The sequence below is a fragment of the Podarcis liolepis genome (genome assembly GCF_965112155.1).
Source record: "Podarcis liolepis genome assembly, chromosome: 1".
NCBI classification, from domain to species: Eukaryota; Metazoa; Chordata; class Lepidosauria; order Squamata; family Lacertidae; genus Podarcis; species Podarcis liolepis.
The window spans coordinates 27848206-27863467 of NC_139554.1; the positions used below are offsets into that span (position 1 = coordinate 27848206).

Below are 15262 nucleotides of genomic sequence, written 5' to 3' on the forward strand. Positions count from 1 at the left end.
TTTGTATATAAACAGGTTATCTTGAACCATAATATGAATAATGGGGAGTGGATAACTGTACAGCTTTATGTACGGTGCTTATTTTAGGGGTTTATGCCTGCCCTTCAAGTTCCAAGCATGACTTGTAAATGATATTGTATAAAAGGGGAGCCATACGCCTCTTTTCATTGCCAGCATGCCTCTTGGATTCCATACCACTTTGTAGTGTTTCTTCTCCTTTTCATAGTTTGGTTGTGCCATGCTTCCATTAGTAAAGAGGTTTTCAGACAGCGACAAAATTCAGCTGCTGCTTAAATTTATGGGAAAGGACACTGGTGTTCTTCTCTTTGTTGTTGTGGTGGTCTTCTTTCTCCACAGTGCTGGTCTGGGCCATTTCCCCCCTATGGTATAGGGGTGGGGAGCCTCAGGCTCCAGGGCCAAATGTGGCTCCGTAGGACACTCTGTTGAGCCCTTGTGACTCTTTCCAGGCTACACCCCCTCTTCCAGGCCACACCCCTCATCAGCTCTATTCGGCCCTATAATGCCATTGATGGAGAAATGTGTGGGTGTGTAGAAACCTCAGACTTGTCCATGGCTGGAATTTAGCTGTTGTACAAAGGTAAGAATCCCCTTTGTTACTCCACCTGGCCCTATTCTCCACTTACATGTGGCCCCTGCAAGGTTGCCTGTGAAGGGAATGCAGCTTTTGGGCTGGAAAAAAATGGTGTCCCTCATGCTGTAGTAGAAGTCCATGTGTCTCTCGATACTTTTTTCCAGTCCTCTACTGCTCTTTTGAATTGCAGGTCCATAAGGAAAGGGATGACTTAAAAAGTCAGCTTCTTTCAGCTGTTCATCAGATGGAAAACCTTCAGAAGGAGCTGACTGATGTTCTTGAGAAGAGGGCCAAGCAAGAAGAGGAACTTCACTGCAAAGAAGTGAAGCTCAGGGAAACCAGATCGGTTCAGATGGCTCTTGAACAAGAAATCAGGGATGTCAGAGAAACTGCAGAGAGACTAGAGGGTGAGCTGCGACAGCAGGGCCTAACGCTGAGCCAGCTAAGAACTGAAAAGCAGCATTTAGAGGAAGAGCTTGCCACCATTAACACGATCCATGAAAAGGACCAGGCAAAACTGTTAGAGATGCAGGCTGTTATAAAAAACCTGAGTGCAATTCGGGCTGAACTGACCAGCCGCGTGGCGGACGACGAGAAATCCAAGAAGGAGATGCGCAAGACCCTGATGGATCTCAAGAAACAGCAGGAGTCTAGCCAGGAAGAAATGGCTACAGTCAGTCAGCAGCTGAAGTTGGAGCGAGATGTCCACCAGCAGGAGCTAGCAGAGCTTCAGTCAGAGTTGCAGCGGGTGAAAACCAAACATGACCAACGTGTCCAAGAGATTATGAAGCTGTTCAGCCAAGAAAAGGAAGAAGCAGCTGGTCACATTGAAAAATTCAAGGTACCTGTAGGCTAGTCAGCTTTGCATATCTCTCCCCACCTTTTGGATAATGTACCTGGGTTTGTGTGGGGGGTAGTGGAAGTGTGAACTGTCCAATTTAAAATTGGCCATTTGCTCCTTGAACAGGTTCTGCATTCTTGTGAAACATGTAGTCTTGAGCTTTAAAATTAAAAAAAAAGAAAGGGAAAAAAAGAGAGAGAACCTATTCCAAATAGATGTGGTATGTTGGCCAGTATCAAAGGTTGACTTTGTTTATCCCTGGCCTTCAACAGACTTCCTACATGCACATCTTCCTTCCTACAAGGTTTTTGTGCTCAGGGGATATAAGAGTTCCCATTTGCATCATTTATTATGCATTTTTAACTACTTTGCGTCATTTATTCTGGTTTGGCTAGAGAAGAGACCAAGATCATTAAAGCCCTGCCCTTGACTTCTGGAAATTTTACCCAGCCACCCCTATTGCTTTTGATATTTCACTAGGCATTGTCTCCCCTTCCTAGATGCTTGTTTTTTTAAAAATAAAAACAACAACCCCCTAACCCAAAAAACACAGATTGAAGCTGATACTCACAGAGAGCCAAACCTATGCTCAATACCATGTTCTCCTCTTGCAAAACTGTGAAATACAGATGTAGAGTAGACCAAAACATGCCAGTTGCAGAACAATTTAATTTTTCCAGGTAGTGGTTATACTGCTGAGCATAGAATGACAAACATAAGTGACAGCCCATCCCACATATATCCTCTACACCAGTGTTCCCCAACCTTGGGCCTCCAGCTGTTTTTGGACTACAATTCCCATCATCCTTGACCACTGGTCTTGCTAGCAAGGGATGATGGGAGTTGTAGTCCAAAAACAGCTGGAGGCCCAAGGTTGGGGAACACTGCTCTACACCATCATAGCTACTTTCCATTTTCAATAACAACCAAAGTTGTAACAGTCTCTTCAGCCTGCATCTCCTTGTTCTCTGATACTTGCTTTGGTAGTTTTCTCCATTTCACTAAAATATTTCTTTTCTGTAAAATAATACCGAGTGCACTTGTTAATGGCCAGAGGATGTTGACACCATACATGCCGCCACGTGAAACACTTTCTCTTACAGGCATTTACTTGACGTCCTTAAGACTCTGGTGCATGTAATAAAATGGTAGATTGGATGCATAAATAAGTGAATTTGGCACTTGCTTACTCAGCGACCAGTGTGATTTTTAGGGGAACCGGAAGGGAGGTTATACATCGTGGGGGAAGATAAAGACAATTCCCCTTTCCCATTGTATGGACTCCTGGATCTACTTTCTCTCTTACTTCGTAATGTCACCAAAGATTGCAGTTACCTGGTTCAGGATACAAATTTGCCTTGCTGATGATGCTGGGATGCACTGAATGAATTGAATGCTGTTTCTCTGAGAGGTCCTCCTACCACTCGAAATGCAAAATGAGGTTCTGTGTGTGCAGAATGTGCTTTAGTTTATGTCCACCTTTTGCACAACTCCTGGATACTAATCACAGCTCCGAGTGACCACTCACAAAGAGTGATTGTTTTAAAGTTCCAGAGAATTAGGGACAGGCCCAGAGAAGCTGAAGGACATTGTTGCTTTTTCTTTGGCAGTCTAGTCCTCTGGTCCCAGAGCTATTCATGCAGGGTGCACCCTGTCCACATGGTTCCCCTGCTCCCACCTGGTAGAATGCATGGTGTCTTGATTTGTTTAAAGCTTTACAGGAAAAGGTAACCATGAGGAGGGGGCAGCGCTTGAGTCGGGGGTTTGTGGCAACTGTTTTCTGCTCATGCTTTTAGCGACGAACTGTAGTTTAGCATTTTGCACGGACATGGCAAATAGCTTGTGTGATCTCATTCTAGACATTTTTTTAAAGCAGTGGTTGAGAGTGGGCATGGAGTAGGTGGCAAATACAAAATGACATTTTTGTGCAACACAAGAACTATACTGAGGAGCAGCATGTAGTCAAATCTGTTAATACCGTGCAGAACAATCTGGATCGCTTGCAGAGACTGGGAAGGATTTATCTATTGCCAGAAGTCTCTGTTATGTAGTTTGATCCTGTAAGTTGATATTTTAGAGAACAGCATGAACAGAATTAAAACACCAGTTGTCCTGGATTATGTAAACGAACTATTGGATTAATAAATATGGGATTACTGATAGAAAACGTAATTGCCTGTCATTTTATTTATCAATAATAGAATATTAGGTTATTTCAATCCTCTTTTCCAACCTGCTGGTAAGCAAGAACTTTATTTCTTATTTACCTCCTGTTTCCGTCTGACATTTCTGCATAGCTCCATCCCTTCTCCTTCATGAGAATGGACATACTTTGGGGTCTCATCGGCTTTCTTGTCAGTCTTATGTTAGTGTACAGAGTTACATAGAGGTATCAGGTTACTGTAAAGAAAAACTCTTTGGGTCCAATGTGGCAGTATGTTGGAGAGACATGGACAGCCATATTTTCAGCAGGAGGGGAAAGATAGAAGTGTCAAAGACAGAACTTAAAAGACAGAACTGTCAGCATACATGTATATTATATAGCAATAAAGCTACCTGATGATAAACAATTGTGGTGCCATTTGATATGTGATGTGGATTTTAAATAAGAGGCTTCCTTCAGATAAATCTGTATGAAACCCTCCCTCATTAAAATTGTTTCATAAAAGTTTGGCCAAGAAGTTGGGAACTTAAATAAGCATGGTCAGCTTTGTTCTTTGTTTTGCTTATTCCCAACAGGCAGAGCTTGTAGAAGAAAGAAATTTGGTAAAAGCTCATCGCCGACAGGTAGAAAAGATGAAAATTGAGTGTGATAAGCTGGTGGAGGAGCTAAACCAGAAGGAAGAAGAAAATTCAAAATTTAGGCGAAAATACCAGCTGATGAAACAAGAACTGGATGAAAAGGTAGAGTTCAGCTTCTTTAGGCTAGGACCCACCTTTTAGCACCCAGTTCTCTGCTTTTTTGCTATATATGTCATCTCTCTTGTTTTCCATCTTTTCTATCTCTCTGTCTCTCTATGCCTGACATTGTTCTGATTTACTATTTTTTCCCCCATCTTTATTATTATTATTTTTAAAAAAGCTCTGTAAAAAAGATGTGCAACAAAATGGTGGGTGTGCCCCTGGCATGATATAGTTTTGGGTCCTGATAAGTTAGATGATGTAAATTTGCTGATGAGGAAAACAGCAAATATATATATATATATATATATATATATATATATGCGCATAAGTAATTTTAGCATGCAAAGCAGACATTCCTCAAACTTCTAGCAGCCCATGCACTTTGAGAAACAGTCTGGAGGAACCAGATTATATGATTTCATTGGTAAAGCTAAGCAGGTTAAGAGGGGCCCTGAATTTAAACTAGTCCAAGTGTCGGTGCTAAGATCAATTCCCTTATAACCAATTGCTATTTGCAGGTTAGCCCTTATCATCTGGATGATGACATGCTGCATGTCACAGGCAAGGAATTTAAGCTACAAATGCAAACCTCACCAAAGCAACTTGGAAAGCAAGAATAAATAAATGAATCTACTCCTACCGCTTTAGAACCCAATCCAGAAAACAGGTTATCTGCTGTAGAACTGGAGATGCCTCAGTAATGAACCGGATGAGATCCATTAAACTGAAGCTCAATCTGGATAATACTGAGGCACTGTCAGTAGGCGATTCCCTAGACTGGATGGATGGGAGGTTGCCTGCTCTGGATGGGGTTTCACTGCCTCTTAAGAAGCAAGTACATAACTTGGGGGTGTTTATGGATTTATTGCTGTTGCTTGAAGCTCAGGTGCCCCTGGTAGCGCAGATTGCCTTCCACCATCTTTGGCTGGTGGCCCAACTCTGCCACTATTTGGATATGTGAATGATCAAATTTAACAAATGTATATTGTTTTCTGTCCCATCACTCCACTCCACCCTGAATGCATATGTTGAATTTTGTTGGGAACTCTGGAGTATTTTAATATTTTCTCCTTTAATGAATTAATTTTGGGCACAGATTGTTTGTGAACTTCTGTCATTCTTGGTGGTGATCATGCTGGTTTGTGGTGTCACATACAATAATGACACTTTTGGGAGCATGCAATAGCAACACTCCCCCCCCTTTTAAAATTATTTATACTTTTCTGATTTATACATTTCACTGATTTTACAATCATTTTGACATTTCAAAACTTGACTTCCTTCCCCCACTTTCTGCGGTTCCTTAAATTTATTTTTAATATCTTCTGCATATCCAAATTAACTTAATTTGTTCATTTATTCATCTTCTTTAAATATGTAGTCTTACTAAACTGCAGGTTATTACAATAGTCCTGTCAATGTTTTTCTCTGTTTACAATTGATCTGTAAATATTCAATAAACCATTTCCATTCTTTTATAAAAAGTTTGTGATCTTGAGTTCTTATTCACCATTTCTGCATATTTCACAAGTTTTTGTATCCATTCTTCCTTTGCTGAGGCTTCTTATTCTTTCCATTTTTGGGCAAGTAACATTTTTGCTGCTGCAGTCGCATACATGAATAAATTTCTATACATTTTAGGTAGTTCTGTCCCTATAGTTCCCAAGAGAAAAGCGTCTGGGGTTTTTTACGAACATTATTTTAAACATATTTTCATTTCATTATATATCATTTCCCAGTAAGCCTTAACCTTACAACAAGACCAGCGCATATGATAAAAAGTACCTTCTTTCTCTTTACGTTTCCAACACTTATTTCATTGAGATTTATACATTTTTGCCAGTTTACTCGGTGTTCAATACCATCAATATATCATTTTCATATCATTTTCTCTTAAAACATAGCACGCTGTAAATTTTATATCCATATTCCACAGTCGTTCCCATGCTTCCATGTCTATATAACAACCAGTATCTATTGACCAATGTAACATTGAAGATTTTACTTGCTCATCCTTTGTCTCCCATTGTAATAATATTTTATACATTTTAGAAAGGACTTTTACATTACATTCTAACAGGTCTCTTTTGGGGAACACTAACACTTTCTGAGTAATTATTTGCCTCTTTCTACAATGATAGCTTCAACCTCATTTGGATGTGGGGGGGATAACTGGAGTTCCCCAAGTTAGCCTTGAAGTGAACAAAACCTTTGCAATCCCAATTGAATCTGATCCCATGGAGGGCAGAATATCTAAAGTTTTGCAGGAAGTACTGGAGTGATCAGAACGCCTTGAACTCTGCACACCAAACAAGCATTTAAAGAAGTCTTTCTGGCTTGCCTTTCTTTGACGTCTCTGTGCATATCAACCTTTTTCTCTGAAAGACTTCAGTTTGCTCCCTATTAAATCTGTTGCGCACTAAAAGCTTTGACACCTTCTCTGCTGTTCATTTGTTTAGTCACCAGGTTTTCGCCTGTTCCTTGTTTTCTTCCAAGCATGTTATTCCTTGTTATTTGGTGTTTTCCAAGAGAGCTGTGCTTTGCAGAAGATGTGCTTTGTCGGCTTGGAACACCAAACCTCTTTACTCTGCACCAGCACATTCTACTTTAAAACTTCAGGTCATGCTTTTGAACATGATTCCTTATTAAACATTCTGCGGGAGGTGGCAGGAATAGGTGACAGAATTTAACGGGCTCCAAGTATATTAGCAGGACGTGACAAATGAATAATGTGGTGTTCCAGTTGAAAGCTTTGAACAAAAACATTCTGCCCTCTTTTAATACAATGTCGGTTCATCCTGTAATTTGAAAGACTCAGAGATAGCACCGCAACAGAAGATGCTTATGGTTTTCTGTGTTCTCCAGGCCATTATACAACCAAAAGGTTGCTTAAAGCTTTGGCTTGGAAATCAAGTTGTGCCGGTGCATACCAACCATTTCCGTTCCCAAAGACTGACATGGCCAAGCTATGTTTGGATTTGCGCTTTCTGATGACAGGCATTCTGATGACTCTCCTTGCTGCATGGACGTAATTAAAGAGAGAACATGAGAGCACGGATTCCATTTTTACCAAATCAAAATATTTATTTGGGTAAAAAACAAAAAGGGGAAAAAGAGAGAGAGAGAGAGATGATTGGATCCTTACGGTTGTATTCTTTGGATCTGATCTGAGCAGCTGCTCAGGACTAGCTCTTTTATAATGTCAAAGAAAAATCTATTAAATGAGGAAAATGTCAAACGAGTGTTCACATTCTGTTTTTCATTTTGTTTGAGAGCTGTTTAACTTTACTTATTAAATGTTGTAGGGGGAAAAGTCCCTCACAAGCAATTGGGAGAAACTGAACCATTGACCCCATCCAAAATATGCAAGCGAAAGCCTTTGGGGTTTCTCCCCACATGCATAACAGGGCTGTACTTTTCTAAAACAAACAAGTCAGTCTATAAGAGCAATTGGCAAATACGATTATATGACGTACATGAAATCCCTTTGAGGTCTTCTCTTTTTCCACCCTGCAGCAACATCCGCTTCCATTATAACATTGGGCAGATTTTAGTGTTACATCAGTGTCTAAAATGCAGGAGACGGTCAATTATCACAATCCCCATTGCATCTAGTGAATATTAAAAGTGACCATCATGATGGTCAATGATTTTATTTCTGTATTTGTGTGTGGAATTGAGCTATTCTCCTGTTTGGGGGCTTCCCAAGGGCATTGGGTTGGTCAGTATGGAAAACATGGACTGACTAGGCCTTCAGTCTAATCCAGCAGGGCACTTCTTATGCTACAATGATAAGTAATCACTTATTGTCTACTATCAGTGAAGTTTTGGCTTTTACTGGGACTTCTATTGGATCACAGAAAACGTTGTAGGTTCTTTGGTGCTATTATTCTTTCTGCTGAAAAATCAAGTTAAAGTAGACTTTGTGTGTGTGTGAACACACAAAGGCCAGATGTGTTTCAACATGAAGTATTCATTAGTGGCCAAAAATATGACCAGATAATATCTTAGGCTTCAGAAGGAAAAGAATTATAGAATTGGGAGAAACCTCATCCGTAGACAGGATGTTTGATTCCTTTCAACCTCTCTTTCTAGCTTATATTGTTACCATAAATATTATTTCAAGAACATTAAAAAGCCTTAGTAGGGTATACAGCTGTTGTTGTTGTTGTTGTTGTTGTTGTTGTTGTTGTTGTTGTTGTTTCTTTTACCTTAACTCTATCTTTCAGCAGCTTATATTCTATTAAGGAGATGCTTTAATGTTAAGTTTTGTGCTATTTCCCTTCCCCCAGTAACATAGATAGGGACACATACATGATTCTTCTCCTCCCGCCCCACCTTGTGTGAGGGGTCTGATACCAGCTGCTGGGCAGGCCTATTGTTGGGGTCAAAGCACTTTCAAAGTTGGCAACGTGCCCTGGTTGGTGCTGGTATAGACAAACCTTCCTTTCATTTAAATAGCTGAAGAAATATGTGGAATCATCTTTTCCCAGACAGTGTGAGCTCCTCTGGTCTATAGTCAAATGGCTTCCCTGATCTAGAGCGCCTAATGCAATTCCTTCAATGCAGCTGTTTTTAGACTGTCTTGTTGTAACTGCCAATTACTTCCCTGCTTTCAAAATTGAAGCATTATTGGTGGTGTTAGTGCTCTGTTTCTTTATAATGTATGGTCAGAATTGAGGCTTTTTAAATTTAATTACATTGAGGGCATTTCGCTGCAGACTATATACAGCACAGTGCTTCAGTGCTAGGATATTGTCACTGAATTAGGAACCAAATGGACTTTATCTCCTGACCATCCATTGGACTTTAATTTCTCTTGATATGTTCTGTTTGCGTGATGTGTTGGTCTATGGAATTACACTTCGTGAGAATTATATGCTGAATTGTGTTTGAAATAGAAATTACATAGTCAAAAACAGCCTGTTACGTTGTGTGTGTTGTTACCAGGGTATTGTCACCTGCACAGGAAACTGTCTTTCCATATTTTAGCCTCACACCATTTACAGTTTTCCTGCTGTAAACTAAAAGTGTCTGGGACGTAAAATATCCCAAGAAATCACTTGATTCCTGTACTTGCTTCCCCGTCCCTCACAGCCAGTATAACCTGTTATTCCTCCCCCCCCCCAAAAAAAAAGTGATCAGGAAAGCAGGTTGAAATAATCATACAAAGTTTTCTTTTTGAAAGAAAGAAAGAAAAGCGCCTGGGCAACAAAATAATCCAAGAACTCTATTAATCTTTGCCATGGGGTGCTTTGTTGTTGTTGTCCCAGCTAGTGGAAAATACTGGAGTAAAAATGGACCATGGTGTTTTTCACATGAAAAAGTGATCCAAGGAAACAGACTTAGGTGCTCATCTTCAGTCACCATACACATGACTTTGTTTTGGGACACTTACTAAGCCAAGATAAGTAGCAATTTGACTTGGGATAGCAAAATGTGTAACCGAAGTGTTGTGCAACTTGGTTTGTTTAGATTCATTATTACTGGGGACTTGGGGTGGGGGTGGACCTGCTCTGCAGCAGGCCAGTCTTCTTGGTTCACTGACAGATCCTTTTGCCCTTTTCTACAGCCAAAAAAGGTTCCCGGGGTGGATTAGAAAGCACTACCGCCTCTGCTTGTTGGCTTTTTGCAGTATGGTAGCGCTGCAGAGAGCTTGCTGGGGAGACCATGCATTAAAAAGGGACTCAAAAATAACTTAAACAAGGTTTTAATAACAAAAACAAAAACTCCATTTACACTAAATACATCAACAAACCAGACCCAACCACCAACCCATCCGCCAGGGTAATGGGAGAGCTAGGTGCTGCTCCTTATATACTACACCCAGATGCTGACACACCTTAATCAAATACAACTCAGCAGCACCTGCTATGTTTCACAGCTGTAAAGCTGGGTCTCGTTAGTTTGCTCTGGCCCTTTAAAGACATACACATGGAGTGGAACAATGATGAACCTTTACATGTGAAGAAACTATTCAACACTGCTCTCAGGCCTACAATCTAAAAAGGCAATGTAAAAGAGAAAACCATTTAGGAGGGAGTCAGAAATAAGCAAACTCTGGTACAAATTCTTAGTTACAAGTTCTTCTAATGACCAACTAAGGTGGAAAAATTCAAGGATAGGAGGATCCTTGCTGTGCCAGTGGGTGGCCCTGAATCCTTTGTTTTCCTTCTCTTTGTTTCTCCTTCATTGTTGACCTTGGCTACTAATTGTCTGTGCAAAATGCTTCTTTTCTTCAAGGTTCCCTATCGCTGTCCCTGATCATATATTCCTGGTTCTGCGGATATGGCCGCAGGGTGGTGTTGTCCGTGTTCTTTGCTGAGGCTTATATGTTGCTGATAATATGCTGTGACTGACGGCTGAATTACTTGGAATTGTGTCGTCCTGTGTAACTTTTGAGGGCAGAGCTTTGAGCCAATAATTTGCCCCCCCCCCTTTCGTAGGCAAAATTTATTATGCAGGTGCAGAAAATGCCACTGAAGACAGACCAAAGGACAGGATTCTGAATGAGCTCCATTCCTTCCCCCATCATGTCCCAAATGGCCCTGATTATTCCCCCTTGCACTGGTGCTGCTGCTGCTGCAGTTCTATATTTCAGGGAAAGGGTTGCTTTGTTAATATTTTGCTGACGCTTTAAACTAAGCCGTCGTGTGGTTCGGGCAGTTGTCATCTCAGATGAAAGATGTCAATTGAGAGCAAACCTCAGCAATGAAGTGTAAAATTAAATCATTTTGCTTTTGGATAAATCTTCAGATGTTAGGCAGGATTTGCTCTCTAGGTTCTGCTTATTTGCTAGATGGAAGAATTTACAAAGAAGACCAACAACTGCGACTCTCCTTGCCAACTCTGAAAGAAATAAAGGCAAACCAAGCTGCTACAATAAAGGCTCTCATCCTGTTCTCCCTGCGTGCTACTGCTTCTGACTGAGGCTGCCTAAGTGATGCTGGCTCTTTTCCAACTCATTTATTCCCTGATGTTGTGTTTTCCACTTTGGCTCAACTTTCCTTAGCACTCAAATGCCAGCTTAACTCTGATCCACTAACATAATAAATACTGTACAGTGGTTGAAGTGGAAAGGTCCTGACCTCCTGGAGGAATACACCCCTCTGCCTTTGTTATGCATGTATGTTGATGAGTGTGGGGTCTTTAATTAAATAGGCCGGTGTTTGCCGGTAGCATACTTGGCTTAAAATTATAGGGTTCTAGGAATCTCTTTGGCTGTAGTTGCCCACAAATAATGGATTAAGGCCTTTAGCAGAGAACATGTTGATGCAGTGAAATCCTTGTTTTCATGTTTTCATCCATTTTCAGTGACCCAGATGTTGTTGTTGTTGTTATTATTATTACTTCTACTACTAGTCAGAAGGTCAGCAGTTTGAATCCTTGTGATGGGGTGAGCTCCCGTTGCTCTGACCCATCTTCTGTCAACCAGTGTACTAGTGCATGTAGATAAACAGGTACCGCTGTGGCAGGAAGGTAAACGGCATTTCTGTGCGCTCTGGCACTCGTAACGGTCCTCCGTGCGCCGATAGCGGTTTAGTCATGCTGGCCACATGACCCGGAAAGCTGTCTGTGGACAAACGCCTGCTCCCTTGGCCTGAAGCGAGATGAGACCACACCCCATAGTTGCCTTTGACTGGACTTAACTGTCCAGGGGTCCTTTACCTTTACCATTAACTTATCCGACAAAAGCTTTTCCCCTTACCTTACTAGTAGTATTTATAATCTGCCCTTTTCGACCAAAGGTCCAAGGGAAGAAAATATACAGAGACAAACCAAAAATTAAATGATAAGATTCTTGAACTGTTCTTTTGGTATGCAGTTTTAAATGAAATCAATCTGACAGCTCCTTGGGGTTTGACTGTAGTGTGGACAGAGCAACTCTGCTGAACATTTGACTTTGACTTGCTAATGTGGCAACTTACAAATTATTCTCCCCTGCACTTTTCTCTCACACCCCTTCTTGGTCAAGTTTTTCACTACCAAATGCAATTCTAGCAAAAGGACACATCCCATCAATTGTAGGCTATTTTGGGCACAGCATGTTCAGTTACTCCTTATGACAAGTGCACAGTATTGATTTCCCTCCACCCTCCCCAGAAGCATAGATGTGCTTGTGCGTTATGGTTTCTCACTGTTTTGGAAGTTCAGATATTAACTGACAGAAGAACTTTTAGTTAATATGATGTTATTTTTTGCTTTAGAATAAAAGGACATTGGGAGAAGATGATCACTTAAGAAGGATAGAAGAAGACAGATTACATCTTCATGATCAACTGAGAAGCCTGCAAAATGAACAGGAATCCATCCTCTCTATGATAGGAAGTGAAATTGATGCAGCTTGTGAAGTCCTCGCAAGGGATTCAGTGGAGAAATTCACAGTAACTATGAGTTTTCAGTTGGCCTTAGATTTTAATCTTGTTAATTACATGGACATAACATTTTATTCATGGCTGCTTGTTAAACTTACTCTTGATGTGGATGTTTTATGAAACAGAAGATTAGGAGTTGCACTTGATAATCTTCTGCCTTAAAAAAATGCAATTGCTATTTTAGAAATATGTCTCAATAATTCATTTGTATCTAACTTGTTGGCCGATACCATCAGCTTTATTCAGCCTAGCTCATGCAAACGGTATAGGAGGTAGTAAAATTTAAGACTGCAGGTCGAGGATTGCATGGTTGAATGAAAAAACCCTTTACATATAAAGCTGGTACATCAAAGAAAAGCTTAGGCTGACAAGAATTCTTCCTGACATCTAATTTTCTGTATACAGGAAGCTTAATGTGTAGTTGAGCATTTGCTCATGTGAACTTCTCATCCATACTATAAACCAATACAGCCCTGGAACAGTTTTACTATCTTATCTGCTGTGTGTGTAAGCCATGCCATTAAGAGAAGTGCATGTTTTAGGTTAGTAGTGGGTCGCTGTAACAAGTGGCAGCCTATTGTTCCTGACCAGTGTTGTATAACCTCTCTGACAGACTGTGGCTGTTCTTATTGCTATTGTTTCTACAAGGTCCCAGGGCATGTTACAGCAATTCAGAACACAAAATGTTTCAAAAGAATAGGGTGGGACCAAATGCACATAGAAAAACATAGTTTGCTGCTCTTACATTAGTCACCTCACTGTTTTCCTTTCTAAATGATATTTGTATATTGAAATAGGGTCCAGTAGCCCTAGCCCATTCGGGCTGTGTGTGATTTCCTTTTTGTGTCAAGCAGTTTGTGCTCTTAGGAAAGATGATGCTTACCAGCGCTAGACACACATAATGTAGCTGCTTTAGTGGATCATGAAGCGAATGCTAGTCATACTTCAGAGTACGCCCATTTAAATTAATTGATGTGAAAAATAGGTTCAATAATTTCAGTGGGCTACTTTGAGTGGAACTTAATTGAGCGCAAATCATCAAATTTTATATTTAATGACTATTAAAAAACCAAAATAAGCACGCACACAAGCCAAAAGTATACCAGGTTTTTTAAAAATTCTTATTACACATTCACTGGGTACAACCCCCCCCTTTCTGAAGCATGTCAGGGAAACCTCATAAAAACCTATTTATAGCAGCATGTGATTAACTTTTTCTTAACCCTTTCAGAGGTAGTTTAAAAGCTGCCCTTTCTATTTATTTATTTTTTACATAATTTGAAATATTATTCATCAGGGGAACAAAAGTGACAAATCTAATCATCAACAACAAGATGGTATCACCACCATCACAATGACAATAATAAATTGCTACAAAGTCATGCACAAACAAACAATAAAAATAATTATATTGTTACAAGCGGTTAAATCGAGGTTTCTGTTGTTACAGTTTTTGTGTAAAATAAATAAATAAATAATCTCTCTCCCCTGCCTTTACTCAGGTTACAAAAAAAGTCTGTATTTCTGGGAGATTTCCTACTATACCCAACAATTAGGCATGCTACAGAAATAAGTTGCTCAGGCCTATTGAAGAATTACTTAGACTAAAATGGGCATTTTAATTGGCATTTTTACCTAGCCTTGTGTGTTAATTTTAATGTGTTTGTTCATTTTGTTCATTTTCAAATATGATTTAGGCAATATCACTTACACCTGGGGTACAGAATGACCCTCATCGATGGCTGGCAGAAACAAAGGTAAATACTGCTTTTTAGCAATTAGGCTAAGATTTGGCTACATTTCTTAATCCCTAATGTGTTTAGGGCGCATTGCACAGAATGCATCTTTCTTACATGTACGTTGTGTTGGCTTAAAAGACCAAACCAATGACTGGTAGCTTCTGCTATTGCTTTTCCCTTTGGTAACTTTGTAAGCAACTTTTATCATGTATCTTTTAATCGTCTTAAATTTCGCACGAGTTGAAAGACTTTTTTTGCTGCTTCATGAGACAAGACCTATCGCCGTAGTATATTAGGGTCACAATGAGGGGAGGAAAGTTGACCGTCTGACTTGGGCGAAATTGCATTTGTTTGCTAGCAAGATTGCCTGAAGTTATTGATGGGCTAGTTTGTAATGCACATGGGCCAGGAGTGAATATTGCCATAAATACTGGAGATAAGAGTTTGAATTGGAGGACAATGGCTGTAGAGGAAACCGAGTCACTATTCAGATTGTTGATGCTGAAACCCTAGGCGCAAGCATCAAGAAGACCTTTCAGAGGACATGTAGTAATTGATTCATAAATCTGCCAGTTGAATTCTTTTTAGTTATTAGTAGGTGAGTCTTGAAATGAAGGGGCCTTTGGAAATAACGTTTGCGCCCCAAAACCAAACAGCCTTAATAATTGGTTTGCAAGAAATATGGCTTTACTCACTTGCTCTTTCATTGCCTGAGTTCCTTGCATTTACAGATGAACACTCTAAAGAGCTCAAAGGCATTGACTGCTGTGGGGTGAGCCCCACATGCACAGTACAGCTTCTGAGGCCCCCT

The 15262-nt window shown here is 40.2% G+C and overlaps 1 protein-coding gene across 7 annotated transcripts in view; it reads left to right on the top strand.

The window, feature by feature from the left end:
* The window catches only part of CEP128 (centrosomal protein 128), a 185055-nt gene that overhangs the window by 60126 nt on the left and 109667 nt on the right, over positions 1 to 15262 (top strand). For 5 of the 7 annotated variants that reach the window (XM_083501440.1, XM_083501442.1, XM_083501441.1 and 2 more), the window contains exons 14-17: positions 783 to 1433; positions 4173 to 4337; positions 12545 to 12721; positions 14410 to 14469. In XM_083501440.1, coding sequence (XP_083357566.1) covers positions 783 to 1433; positions 4173 to 4337; positions 12545 to 12721; positions 14410 to 14469 — 1053 coding nt within the window. The remainder of the gene's footprint in view (positions 1 to 782; positions 1434 to 4172; positions 4338 to 12544; positions 12722 to 14409; positions 14470 to 15262) is intronic. The other 2 variants (XM_083501443.1, XM_083501444.1) reach the window with 1 other exon arrangement.